Genomic DNA, 14,890 nt, shown 5'->3' on the forward strand with positions numbered 1-14,890 from the left:
CTCTTGCCTTCCTGTTCTTTTTGAATGTGTGACCCAGTGAGTTTAATTGGGGTGGCTTGAATGGCTGAGGGCAGTGGATTACTCAGTGAGCGTCTCTCCCTCCCCAGCTACTGCTGCAATTTCTGTCAACATATGACCTTGTGTGTCTGCTGTCCCAGGTTCCATCATAATGTCTGTGAGACTAAAACAGGTTATTTTACATTCTTATGTAGTCATTTTGTGGCCATAGGTTTTTGTTTGTTTTTTGAGATTACAATATCCAGGAGAGTATATGTTATTATGTTTAACATTGTAGAAATGTGCCTGTTGTCTTTTAACTGTGAATCCGCAGGCCCCTCAATATGCAGGGCTGCTAGTATTTTTACTCTTACCTAGGATGTGTTCTGTGATTTAATCACGGTATGCTGAGTCCATTTTCTTGGCATCCAATTCTGTTGAATATCTTTCAAATGTTTAGAAGCAACGTATTCAAGGTTTTACTCATTTAAAATACTGAATTTTAAAAATTGTTTACCTACAACAGTTTTAAATGTATTCTGTATGTAAGGTTTTGTTGAACATGTAGCCTGCCCTAGTTTTGATTCACTCTCATTTTATATGTTGGTTTATGAAGATGAGAATAACTACATACACACACACATTAGGAGAAAGCAAGCAAGACACTGGCGATTGCACATCCAGGGTGGTGTGTGCTAGATTTTGGGGTGTGAGTGTGTGCATGTCGGGTGAGCAATGCACTGCTGAGCTAACAGGTTGTGAGTTTCTTTCTTGTTATGTTTATTTTATTACTATTATTGTACGTGTGAGTGTGGGCAACTCTCAGGAGCTGATTCTGTCTCATGGCTTCTAGGTATCAAACTTAGATCATCACACGTTTGTGTGCCAACTGCTATATCTGCTGAGCCATCGACTAGTGTATAAAAGATGAGTGCAGGGAAAAAAAAAGCAAAAATGGATGCTCTATTAGGAGGGAGGTTTTTTGTTTGTTTGTTTGTTTGTTTAAATCATGGATAGAGAGAGAAAATGTCCAGAGGCATCTGGAAGAGCAGAGAGAAAAAGAGACAGACTGGACATGGCCGGGCTAGAGATGTGGGGTGTGGAAAGGTCATACGGTTTATAAGGAGGATGTGTAGCTAGGGGGTGGGGAAGGGCCAGGAGGCAGTGTGGACTTTGGAGTGCATAACACTAATTCAGGTTAAGTTGATAAACGTGTTGTGTGCCATGGACAGTGGGAAGACAGCATGTGGCATGCTGCTTGTGATCATTCATCTTGAAGTCCCAAATCATGTTGGAACCCCGCCTGTATTCCAAAATTTTCATAAAACAGACCTGAAACTCTTCTGAGGATCTGCCATGACTTTGCTACAAATGAGCTAAGGTGGCAAAGAATCTAACTGAAAGTAGGTACCTGTCGTGCCCTCTGTGCTTATAAGGCTTGGTGGGATAATTAGTGAAGGAACTAATGGGAGTCCTTCAAGGAAGAAATCAGATTAACAGAGCTGCCCACCATGGTGAGCAGGCTTTACTTAAGAGATTAGGCAAACCTGGTAAGTGAAATAAAACTCGGCGACTCAGTAAGCTATTGATCAAAGAGAATTTATTCACAGAGCTTTTCAAATACAAACAAAATAGTACTTTTTTTTCCCTTTACAAAATGAATATTGAAATAATCATGGTATAGCACAGTAGCATAATGGAGAAAAGAAAACAAGATCCAACAACTGGAGAAAGAGCTCTCTTCACTCTCAAATCTGCAACTGAATTCTCACCTATAGCAGACAAAAGCTGTCCTGTTCTACGTGAGGTTGTTACAGCAGAAGCTACTCAGATCACTACTGTGTGTCTTTGAATAACATTGACATTTGAAGGCTTCCCTCTAAAGATTTGCATAAACACTAAAGATATGCTGTGGGCATAAAGAATTTATGCAGGATATCAAAAATACTGATAGAGTGGCATATTGGTCCATGGACTAGGCTTAATGTATGCTTAGGGATGATGCTGTCCTGATGTATATTAAAAAAAAAAAAAAGAAAAGAAACAGGAGCAACAGTACACAGCTGACCCCCTGTGCAGTGGTGTGACAACGTATGCGTATGATGTGTGCGCGTGATGTATGCATATGGCATGTGCGTACGACCTGTGCATATAGCATGTGCATGTGGTATGTGAATATGATGTGTGCATATGTGTGCACTTACTCATGTGCTTTCAGGCTCAGTCCTCATCTACAGGGAATGTCTGCAGGGTACTCATCCTGCTTCCTAAGATAATACTGTTTCTACTAGCCCTTTTGACTCCCCTAGTCCTCATCTGTTTGAAGGAGAACAAAAATGAGATCCTCATTTGCATATATAGATTTGCTGCGTATATGATGTACATTAACGGTACTCTGTGGAATAGAGACACCAATGCCCTGCAAAGTTTTTAGCCTTTGGTCCATTTTCCTCCACCGTCCCATATTCTCCATGCTTTTGACAATGACAATGTCCCCACCACCCTCCCTTCCTATAGAATGTTCCAGATTCAACCGAATTTCATCACATTAACACTGTTCGGGGTTTACAACCACTATTCCACCTTGTGAAAGTCGCTGGATGCTTCGGGCTCTCTGGTCTCCAGTGGTCTGTCCTCTCTTCAGCTCGATCTCGACCACCTCAGTAGGGGTAGTGCTTTTGCTTCTTGCCTGAGAAGCAAGCCAGCCATGTACACAGCAGCATGGCAGCGGCAGCCCCCGCCCCGGTGCAGTAGTAGGCCCAGCCGATCTCACACTTGCCTAAGGACAGAGCAAGGAGAGAGAAACAGACATAGGTAAGAATGGCTCCGAAGAGGGCAGTTCATCTTCCAGTGTGTGCACTTTGACATATCCACTAGTGACATGGAGTCCTTGCAGAAAATGCTACCATGAGAAGGAAGGATGCAGGGATGACATGTGCGTTCCCACAGGTCCCTGGCTCGGTGCCTCGCGCCAGCTAGGACTAAAGACTGGCTATTCCCTTTCACCCATGACTGCAGCAAAAAAGGAATAGCAACCATAAGGACAGAAGCCATGATGGTATCTGTTCTCACCTGACGCCCTAGCCCAGACTTGTGTGCATATTAAGGTATAACAGGGCAACATTTAAACTGTAGGAAGAATCCTCCTGAGGAGGGGGCCCGTTTGAAGGACATCACTGAAGTAGTCACTGCGACACATGTGGAATGTGTCAAATACCCTGCACTGTGTCACCTAAACTGGGAATCAAAGCCTCCCAGATTGTACTGGGGCTGAAACCCACTGTCAGTTCAATGTCTATTTAAATGAGAACACCAAGACCAGGGTCCAAACAATTCTTCAAGGACCAGAGTAGTAATGATGTACCTGAAACCCTAAAAGATTAGATGTCTTTACCATATGCCCACTAGGTTGATTCTTCTCACAGTACTGGAAGGTGGGGTGTAGTTGATAAAGAGACTGGAAACTGGTGACCCTTCAGTTGCCCTTCAAGCTCATATAATTATTCAGGAATGGAGGCAGGGTTCAAACCAGCAATAGAACAAAAATCCTAAATAAAAATCCCCAAAAGCCTACCTGGTTTGGTGGAGTGGGTCTCCATGCTTGTGAACTTTGGTGAGAGCATCCCTTATTTGTGAAACAGTCTGAGTACCTGGTCCAGACTGGCTCAGCTCATAGTCCTTCTACCCCAGTCTCCATGATGCTGGGCGTAGAGGCATGAGTCGCCATCGGTGGCCATCTTATTTTGTAGTGACATAGGAGTTACTCTTTGTGTATGCACAGGACGTAAGCCCTCTGTCTCTTCCACTGGCCACTGTCCTATCTGTTCTTAGTTCTAGTTACTCCTGTTTACAGCCTTCCTTTACTTTCTGGGGGTGGGGGTGGGGGTGGGGGTGGGGGTGGGGGTGGGGGTGGGGGTGGGGTGGGGGTGGGGGTGGGGGTGGGGGTGGGAATGGATCCCAGGGCATGCTGGGAAAGTGCCTGTGTGTGAGCTGCATATTCAGAACCTAACCCTTCTTTTCTCCAATTGTATCATCTTCCAATGGCAGGCAGTTTCCTCCTCTCTTTTATTCTTGCTTACATATTGTGTTAGACACTTAGATCTGACAGGGATTGAACATACCAACCTCAGAGAAAACCTAACTAGACATTTACAGCCGGGTGTCTAACTTGCCCCATGTACAGACCCAGCTGTGTGAGGTCCTGCCTCGTCTCAGCGTCTCAGCGCTGTGGGTGGAGAACAAAGGCAAACATCTCTCTCTAGAACGGAAGTTTCAAGAAGGTATGTGTGTGTGTGTGTGTGTGTGTGTGGGGGGGTGATCTTTGCATGCCTTTGTTCCCTCTCATACCTCTCCCCACAGTGCTTGACCTAGCCCAGGCACTCAGTAAATCACTGCTGAATGAGAAAGCAGGGGCAAAGAAAAACAGAAAGGAAGGAAGCAGAGTGGGCAGGCAGGCTCCAGAAAAGTCTGAGATTTTATTTTAAGAGTAACTCTAGTTCTGCTTTGGCACTGAACTTTAAAGGGAAAATTTCCAACCCAAGCATTTCTGCCTCCCACAGGCTGTGCCGTAGTTCACAGGATAACATATTCAGAAGGATCAAATCTCCAGCTTGGGGCAGGTCCCAGGCACAGTAACCTTCCTTCATACTGGTCAACTGGGGGAGTGAGTGATTTTCAAGGGTGACAGGATCTCTGCTGCATGACCACATTTACTGACGACCACAGGCTGCGAGTCTTGGGAGCCATTGCCCGCTGTGAGGGATTCGTTAGCCATATTAAATAAATTTAGGAGGGAGAATTAACAGGCAGCTAAGAGTAGCCAGTGGTTTAGAACCTTCCAAAGAGTCAGCAGAATGTGTGGTCTCTCTGTTCCACACAGGGCGCATAATGTGGAAGGCAATCCATCGCTCATTATTAACGGATATTGAGCTATGCACAGTCCTATGACCTAATGCAGAAGGCAGAGTATATTAATTATTGGACACGTTCTCAGGAAAGCATAGCTGGCCTGGGTAGTTAACTCGAGGATGTGCATGTGGGTGCAGGTTACATCTATTAAGGATGATGAAGGAGCTACCGAAGGGCTGATTATCACAGAGCCAGGGTGAGGGCAGGTATCATTCTAATTGTTTCCTGCAGCGGGGTCAGTGAGTTTCAACAGGAGCCTTTAGCTGGTAGGGAGCTGCAGCTGATGGCATCGTGCACCACAGTCCCTTGAAACCCTTTGCTGGCTCTGGGCACTAGTCGCCAACATCTGTTTGTATTTGACCTGTAACAACTTACACTTTATCCTCCCCCCCCCCCACACACACACAGGGGTCCATGGGAAACTAGATACAACATTCCTCCACTCTGATAGCCGAGCTTGCCTCGGAAATAGCTGTCGTCAATGGGCGACTCAAAACCGGCTATCAAGGTCAACACCAGTGGCTTCTTAGCCCTATAGGGACATGTTCTACAACCCTATGGAATCTTCCAGATCACCTGAGAGCTTTGGTTGGTCCTTACATCAAGCTGTCCCCCTGTTCTGTGTTTAGTTCTTCATCACCTTTGATGTGTTCCTGCCTCCCTGCCTTCTTCACTGTATATGTCATGTGTGTGTGTTCATGTGAATGGATACATGCATACCAGAGGCCAACCTTGACTGCTCTTTTTCAGGAGGAGATGTCTACCTTGTTTGTTGAGTCAGGCTCTCTCATTGACCCATTGCTCACTGAGTAGGCAAGGCAGACCAGTCAGCAAGCCCCAGGATCTGCATGGTTCTCCCAGGGTAGGCCTTTCACATGGTTCCTGGTGCTCCTGCTTGCACTGTGAGCACTACTGATCAAGCCCACCTTGGCAGAGTTCCTTGAGCGTTCACCTGAAGGTTTGCTCTGATGAACTAGATGCAAGCCAGCAGTGGGGATGATGCCTGATTTTATCAGAGGGCCTGGGAAGTGTCTTCATTGCCAAAGGCTTAACAACCCCACTCATCATGCACCCCTCACATAAGCTTTGCTAGCCCCGAAAGGCTAAGGAGAGAGGAGAGAAAGAGACAGCCAGGGGTGGGCGTGGGGGCAAATGTAGTATCTGCCTCACACCATCCCTGCCCCAGGAAGTTACCACCCTCCTGAGGCAAATCCCCTTCTTTGTTTTGGCCCCATGTACTGTGACTTGTCACTCTCCCTGTTTCTTAAAATACAGTCAGCTCAGGAGACCAGGTGGGTGAAAGCTGGGTGGAAGCTAAATAAAGGTTCTCAAAATGTTTTAAAATGTGAAAAAATATGCCCCCCCCCCCGACGAATGACACATGCCATGAAAGCTCTGTGATTAAAGTTCAGCAACTGGTTAACAGGCAATATGAGAAACTAAGATTTAGTTTGCTTTAAAAGGAAAATATCCCATTCTTTCAGATACAAAGAACTCCATTTACTCACTCATGAAATAAATACCCATTGTCTCAAAGGTGGTTTAATACTTTGTAGTATTTTTATTAATTAAAAACATGGGCAGCCTATCAAACTAGCCCCAAATACACACATACGTACAAACACACGCACACAATTGTGAATGCTATATGGACACATGACTATATATATATATATATATATATATATATATATGAATGTATATGTTCTTACACACATTTTAAAAATGCTAACTGGTCAACTCCTGATTTATTTTTTTTTTAAAAAAGATGTGTGTGTGTGTGTGTGTGTGTGTGTGTGTGCAATGTTGAGGAGGCTAGAAGAGGATGTTGGATGCCCAGGAGCTAGAGTTACAGGCAGTTGTGAGCTGCAAGCAGCCTTAGCCATTGATCTCCATTCCCAGCGGGGATTCTTGACCTACCCTCCCTAGTGCTTCGGTTTCCTCCTGCTCTTTCGCCCTTTCTTCATGTTTCCTCTCTTCTTATTTTTGCTAACCCAGTCATTGATCTAGCAAACACTTGTGGAATGATGGCTGTTTCAAGTTGAGTGCTGTGGACTTGGTTGAGTAAGATGAATACACTCTCTCCCTTCAAAGAAGTGGCTACATAATCATGAAGATAAGCATTACATAGCACTCACATAAGTGTGATGTTGCTTTGAAAATCCACACCAGGATGCTGAGGCAGCAAATCGGGAGAGACCTGTGGTCATTGAGCTGAAGGAATGGCTTCATTTGGAAGTGACATTGAAGCAGAGCCGTGGCAGATGAGGAAGGGCATATCGAGTAGAGATGTGGGAGGCCAGAGAAAAGTGTTTGGATGAAGGAGGTTGTCACAGAGAAATGGAGATAGAGTTGGATCTTGTAAGCACATTGCTCCACAAGAGGTATGGATACCATTTTGATTTCGTGGCTGGGGATGGCCCAGAGGCATACTTGTCACCGATTGAGAGCTTGCCTCTGAGATTCTCTCTGAATTTTCACTTGTGCCATGAGATAAACATATTAGGTTTTCACATAACTCTGATTTAGCAGTTATCTTTTTGACACTGTTACAGGAGCTGGAAATATTGTGGTGTATGACACCATGTGGTTTCCTTCGAGTGTTCACATCAGTTATATTGTTTTAAAATGCCTCTCGTGTAAGATATATTGCCAGCTTATCAAAATGACCTCAAAAGTATACAAAAGTACACATCCGTATGCATGGCGTGCATATAACATACATACATACACTCATGCACCCATATGCAATACCAGCACACATGCAAACATATACCTCCCTTTGGAGAAACTAGAAACATTTCAGATCAGCCTGAGGTGTCAAGACTTAGGCCAACCTGAGGAGATTAAGTCACTGGTTTCCTTAGTAGACCTCAATTCTTGATTCTTCCTCATGCTCACAAACTAGATACAAGAGGGGTTGGGGGGGGAGGGCTGTTATTTGTTGAGCCTAGCATAACTGTCCTCTGAGAGACTCCACTCAGCATCTGACCAAAACAGATTCAGAGACCCACAGCCAAACATTAGACAGAGCTCCTGAAGTCTTGTGAAAGAGTTGGGGGAAGGAGTGAGGAACCTGGAGAGAATAGGGCTCCCCAAGAAGACCAACAGATTCAACTAACCCTCGGGAGTTCCCAGAGACTGAACCATCAACCAAAGAGCATCCAAGGGCTGGACCTAGGCTCCCTGCATGTATGTAACAGATGTGCAGCTTGGTTTTCATTCAGGAGCCACAACTGGAGCGGCAGAAGGTGGTGTGTGTGTGTGTGTATGTGTGTGTGTGTGTGTGTGTGTGTGTGTGTGTGTGTATTGGCTAGTTTTGTGTCAACTTGACACAGCTGGAGTTATCACAGAAAAAGGAATTTCAGTTGGGGAAATGCCTCATTGAGATCCAGCTGTAAGGCATTTTCTCAATTAGTGATCAGAGGGGAGGTCCCATTGTGGGTGGGACCATCTCTGGGCTGGTAGTCTTGGGTTCTATAAGAGAGCAGGCTGAGCAAGCCAGGGGAAGCAAGCCAGTAAGTAACATCCCTCCATGGATCTGCATCAGCTCCTGCTTCCTGACCTGCTTGAGTTCCAGTCCTGACTTCCTTTGGTGATGAACAGCAATGTGGAAGTGTAAGCTGAATAAACCCTTTCCTCCCCAACTGCTTCTTGGCCATGATGTTTGTGCAGGAATAGAAACCCTGACTAAGACAGGGAACTTACCCTGATTCTGTTGCCTGCCCATGGATCCTGCTCCCCTAACTGAGCTGACTAGTTTGGCCTCAGTGGTACAGGAGGTGCCAAGTCCTGCATTAACTTGAGGTGTCAGGGTAGGTTGATACCCAGGGTGGACCTCCCCCTTTTAAGAAGTGAAGGGGAGGATGGGATAGATGGAGGAGCTATGTAAGGCAGGGGACTGAGTGGAGGGGTCCGTGATTGGGATGTAAAGTGACTACGTGAGTGAATATATTAATGGGGGAAAGGAGTCGTTTTGTTTGTTTTTTTGGTTGCCATGTTTTGTTGCTGTTGTTTCCTCATGAAGAGAAGACTGTAAAGTTGCAATACTTAGAACTTTGAGGTATTAGGTCTGCTGGTCACAAAGTCCACACTTCTTCAAAGGTAAAGGAAAGTAGAAAATCTACTCTGGCTATGGTTTTATGCTTAAAACCCAACAAGCAACATTACATTGTGATATTAACACAGATAATATCACCGTGTTTCATAGCGGCAGAAGAAAAATGTCTTTTGGGACACATTAGGCCATTAGCAAAGAGGAGGTCTTTAAATTCCTGTGCTTTAAAAAGCAGGATATGCTGAGTTGTAATGGAACCAAATTAAACCAGGAAATAGGGGCCATTTCTTGGCCTCTCCCTCCCCTTGTCAGGGCAATAAACGCTTGTTATTATAACGCAAACAGAAAGCATTTTACCAGAGGGCAAGTTTGTTCTGTGATCTTTCAGGAAATTAGAGAAGCAAATCTGTTTAAACTTTCCCTTTTTGCTCTCCTCCGATGCTCCATCACACAGGACTCTAAGCCTGCCTGCTTGGCAAATTGCTGCTTTCAACAATGGGGAATACCATTCTTGACAGATAAAATAGAGGTTAATGGGACAGAAAGCAGCACACCACAGCCAGCCGCCAAGTCCACAGGCAAACGTTCCCTGGCAGCGATCCAGGGCAGCTCCAGTGGGGGGTGGGGGGCCAGGGTGGAGCAAGGTGTGGTTGGCGTTGGAGGGTGATTTCATTTAGTCTTATTTGTGAAGCTTTTGGAAGGAATAAGGGACACGGGAGGTAAAAAGATGCTAGGCTAGATCCATCTCATGGAGTTCTCCTGATCTTCTCGCCCATGTAATATGACCTCTATCTTTTCACGAATTAATTCAGCTCATGTTTCATACTCTGGCTGAGATAGCATTGGTTGGTTTCTTTCTGTATTCTGATGCTTGGTACAATGCCTGAGGTCCCCGATGGCAATCGATACCCATTTGTGCCAGGAGTGGCTATCATACACTGTGCTGGGGCTGCAATTAGAAATCCAAACATTTATAATTGTATAATAGCTGTCAGAGGAAGCCCACAAGCCAGGGGCTAAACAGGGAGGGGCACTTCATTTTCTTCTCTTTATCTAAGATTCTTTTAGGAAATAAGAGATGCAAATCCATTTATACTTTCTCAATGCCATGCTCACTTCTCAGATGACCGACGATATCTCTAGTTCCCTGCAAGATGACTAACTTGCCCCATATCTCCAGCAAGTGTCTTACTTGGCCGTGAACTTGGGTTAAATTAATCATAGAACTTTCTCTTTGTGCCAGATGGTGTAGGAGGAAGGTCCAGGCTGATCCTCCTCTTCTTGCGAGGTGCACCCGTTCTGTTGGAACTTATGTGCTAGAGGGAATATGGACTTTCTCTTACCCTTTGAGTTTCTCCAGTCTTTGTACAAGATCCCCTCCCATGTCCACTTTGAATATGTCCAGTTATGAAGGATCTGCATTTTGAGAATTTAGCACCTGATCACTGAGCCTCTTACACCACAGTGGGCACTCTCTTGGCAACCCGACGGTATTTCTAGCTTTTCCTGGGGAGACATGAGCAAATATCTCTGTAGGGCAGCAGTGCCAGACCCCACCCAAATCTAGGTTGGGGGAGCAAGTTTTTTCAGGCTTATCTGCAGGAGCATCATTACAGGTGATGGACAGCAGGAATGTGAATGATTCTCCAAAAGTCCCACCAGAGCCAAGGTGACCTCCTGAAAGCGTATAGACTGCACCGGTTGTGATTTATAAAACAGTACAGTGGGAGGGAGCATCGCTGTAGGTCCATGCCCAGGAATCCCCCTAAGCAATCAAGTCATGTGGCAGACCTAGTATAAGGAAAATGTATTGGTGGGGGGAGGGAAGCAGACCTAGAAAGGGAGAGAGAGAGAGAGAGAGAGAGAGAGAGAAAGAGAGAGAGAGAGAGAGAGAAACACTAAGGAGTAGTCTTTTTATATACTTGTCTCCTGGCTCTACCTGCTGACAGAGATGCAAGCTATTGCTAGGTAGCTGTTGGGAGGAGCCTAGCAGAATTGTTTGGAAGCCAACAGCACCCCCTTCCCCTTCAGTTAATCTTCTATCTCCCGAGACCACCATATGAACTCAAGAATAGAAGAACCCAGAAGCCACAGCTATGTCAAAGATTCCACAAAGTAGATTGACTGATTTGTGCTTCACACTTGTGGAGGGTTGGGAGGGTAGAAGTGTTGCAAGAACATTATCTTGAACTACCCATAGCTCCATCACTCTCTGTGTTGACCTCTGTGTCTGACCTTGTGACAATCGACTGAAATGTTAGATTAACAGACCACTAGCTTCCACAAACCCAAAAGCTAAGAATGTGGTCAGATGGTATTTGAAGTCCGGTTCTGCTGTAACCAGCTTACCTATGTGCCCACCAAGTATTTGAAAAGTACCTTGACTTATAACTTTCTCTTTTTTTCCCCTTTAATTAACAGTTTCATGAAAATATTACCTGCTTGGCGTATGGTATCTGCATTAACCCAAATCCTTGTTTCTAGGTCATGGTCTCTCATAGTCAGCTCCAGAATAAAGTCGCCTTTCTTCCCTTAGTAATGGAAGTTTCACTCTCATTCAGCTGGGGCAGAATTACATACAGCAGGAGGGCACATGGGTACAGGAGGCAAGAATCTCAGAGGAGGGTCAAACGGCCCTGCCCATCCCTCCTCCTATAAAGGACTCTCGGGATGGCCCTGACTTGCTGGGGGTCTTTATCTGGAATCAGCTGCAACTCTGTTTAAGATGGCAATGCTGTGCAATGCTCATTCTACAACAGCAAGCCAGGTCTAACATAAACTGAGCTTGTGGAAATCAGATAGTCCTTGCCTGAAAACCTAGCATTTGACATGCTCCAAACTCGCTTCCTTTAGCCACCCTGATGATGATCGTATTCGACAAAGGTCATGAGGAGTGTCCCAATTCCACACTGGGGTTGCCACCTGCTATGGATACTCAGCTGTACAACTGGAACCCCAGATTGTCCTAGCTCCTGCCTTGAGAGGCAATGCAGGGCCCACAGTCGGGTCCCACAGGCTTTGCTAGACACAGAACGAAGCAGAAAAACTCAGGTTACCCATGTCTCTGGACTACCTGGTATCTGGTATGGTTCAGGCACCATTTGCTTTAGTTTGTGTCCCCTGTGGGTTACTGTTAATGAAAGTGACAGTGTGGGCATCAGGAATGGGTGGTGGAGCCTTGGCAACATAGGTTATTGTGGGAAGCCTTTATGTTACTGGAGGCCCTAGAAGAAACAGAATGGCCCAGTCTCTTGTTCTAGTTTAAAATGTGATTGTTCTGCATTGTTTACACTCTCTCCAAACAAGCAGGGTCACCCAGTCTTGATCTTTTCCTCCTCCTCTTCCTTTTTTTTCTTTCTTTATTATTATTATTATTATTATTATTATTATTATTTTGTATAAAGTTAGCTGCTTTGGGTGTTTGCTTTCCGAATGAAAACTTGACTGACACTGCTATCACCCCACCCCCACCCCATCTCTCTATCCTTGCTGTGCCTTCTTGTGCTCCCCGTGGGAATGTGAGCTCCACAGTGTCCTTGCCTCTTTCTCTTTCCTCACAGGGTCACTGCTGGCCATCCGGCATGTCTGGTCCTGAGTCGGGACTTTATAAGATGTCTGATTTCAAAGCACATTATCTTTCATTGAGACATTTTGACAGTTAGCATACTGATATGCAAATATAAAGTTTGGGTAGAGAAGAAGCAGGCATGCCTCACCTTATTCTCTTTTGTTGTACAAGGAACAAAGGTAGAAAGAAGCAAAGGATCAATGGAACAAGAAAAAAAAAAAAACTACGCACTTAAATACCATAGAAAGACAGGCCTTTCTCTCCAAATCCCTCACACAGTGTCACAGTCAGTTCCCTGCCCTCCTTTTCTTGCAAACGTGTTGAGACAAAGGATGGAAAGGATGTGTGCACTGTTTATAGAATGATTTCAAGATCAAAATGGAGCAAATCTCAATAAGAAAATGAACTATAGATGCATATACACATATATGCGCTATAGATGCATATACACATATATGAGCTATAGATGCATATACACATATATCCTCAAATGGGGGCAAGGTTCATGCTTGCGAGTCTACGGAGAAAGAAATTGATAAGCAACATGACTGGGGGACATCTGGGGGACAGGTCCATCACTAAAGTGCTGCCACACACACACACACACACACACACACACACACACACACACCAGACTGAGCTCCACTCCCCAGGACACAGGGAAAGCTGAGCATAGCATTTGTATTTAAAACACCAGGCTTGGGTTCAGAGAGCTGGAGTATAGACAGGCAGCTCACTGCAACTCACTGCCCAGCTCACACTGAATGTACACCACACACATATGCACACACACACATGCACACACATATGCACACATACTCACATACATGCACATACATGCACGTGTGTGTGCGCACACAACACGTAAATCAACATGGATACATGCAAAATGAAAAACTGACATAATGACCACTCCTTATCTGAAGTGGGGGTGTGTGTCAAGTTCAGGGATGTGTGCCTGCTACCCAAGTATTGTACAACTTAGCAACAGCTATACGCCACAGATCTTTTTTTTTAATTCTAAAATTTTCTGAATCAAAAGTATTGATCTTCCCTTACATTCCACTGGCACGTGTGGCAGTGTAGGGGAGTGGCTACGGGCAGCTCCGTGGTCCAGGCACTCTGACATGCATCCTGTCTAAGGGAGTCACAGCTAACTAGAGCCAACTGAGCCGACAGCTGACAAATTAAATCACCTGAGACAAAGAAGACATCTTAGCTTTATTCCTGTAATCTCATTGTGAAGTGACAGGTCAATTAGACCTGTGTGCAGGCTCTCCATACCCAGGTAGGAGGGAACAAGGTCCAATCCAGCCCCCTGGGAGAAGCCACGGAGTGTGTCCGGGCAGCACCTGGGGGTACACGTGGCCCATTTCCCTCACCAAATGCCTCTAGTCTGGCAAAATGAAGTCGATTTATATTCCACGTGGGAAACATTGCTTTCCAGAGAATGAAAGGTGTTTTTCCGAGCTGATATATTTGAAAGACAAGGAACGCATGAGCCCCACACAGAATGACTATAGGGCTTTTATATGTAACTAAAATGGTCCCCAGGCAGTGGTGGCAAATGCTTCAGGCAAGACAGGAAGGCAGCAGGGATGAGGGTGGACGCTGTGATGGGATTAAGTCTGAACACAACAGAGCCTCCTTTAAATTCAAAACCTGCCCAGAACCAGGGCATCCTTCCTCTATTTCTGAGACCTTTGCCTTTTTCCTCTCATTTCTGCCACTAAGTGAGCATATCACCGAGCCACAGACTTCAGCACTAAAGGCATTTTTGAAAAGGAAGGCACAGGTCTGACAATCTTATTTTGTAAAGAGACAGTAAAAATTTTAGTTCAAAGGCAACCACTGATACCAAGTATGTCAGTGAGCATCGCTGCCTTCCCATAAAATGTAATTTACAGAAGTGTAGAGAGCAGATTTGGCCCATAGCTTGCTAGCCCTGTATCTAGGTCACTTTTTGTGTTTTAATCACGAGGATAGGTGTCCAGGACACTGGTGACTTTCCCAGGTCTCTCAAAAGTGCTCTCCTCAGCATGTCACTACACTAGGCGGCTGGCTTTGTTTATGATATATAACGTCCCGATTCCCACACTAAAGCAAGCTAGTGTCTCAGCTAATTACAGAGAAACACTTAATCTTGACTATTTACCTATGCTGTATATGCAACCGTGACTACGTGCTGTATCAGTTACTACTTCTTGCCTAGGACAAACCTTCTGACAGAAGGGAGGGAGGATTCCTTTGGGCTCCCGGTTTTTGGGGCTTTCAGTCCACTGGATGGAAAAGGTGTGGGTGAGCAGTTCTTTGTTATGGTGAGCGTAAGGCAAAGCCCCTCAAGGGGGACAGAACAGGAA

General features: G+C 45.2%; 1 protein-coding gene across 1 annotated transcript in view; it reads right to left on the bottom strand.

Annotated features, from left to right (window-relative positions):
* Positions 1-1,587: 1,587 nt before the first annotated feature.
* Positions 1,588-14,890, bottom strand: part of Lhfpl6 (LHFPL tetraspan subfamily member 6) — a 205,520-nt gene continuing 192,217 nt past the window's right edge. Inside the window, exon 4 of the mRNA XM_021158103.3 lies at positions 1,588-2,776. Within this exon, the coding sequence (XP_021013762.1) occupies positions 2,658-2,776 (119 nt within the window). The 3' untranslated portion in view covers positions 1,588-2,657. The remainder of the gene's footprint in view (positions 2,777-14,890) is intronic.

Source organism: Mus caroli, unplaced genomic scaffold (assembly GCF_978045245.1).
Source record: "Mus caroli unplaced genomic scaffold, Mus_caroli_1 scaffold_3, whole genome shotgun sequence".
Taxonomy (NCBI): Eukaryota; Metazoa; Chordata; class Mammalia; order Rodentia; family Muridae; genus Mus; species Mus caroli.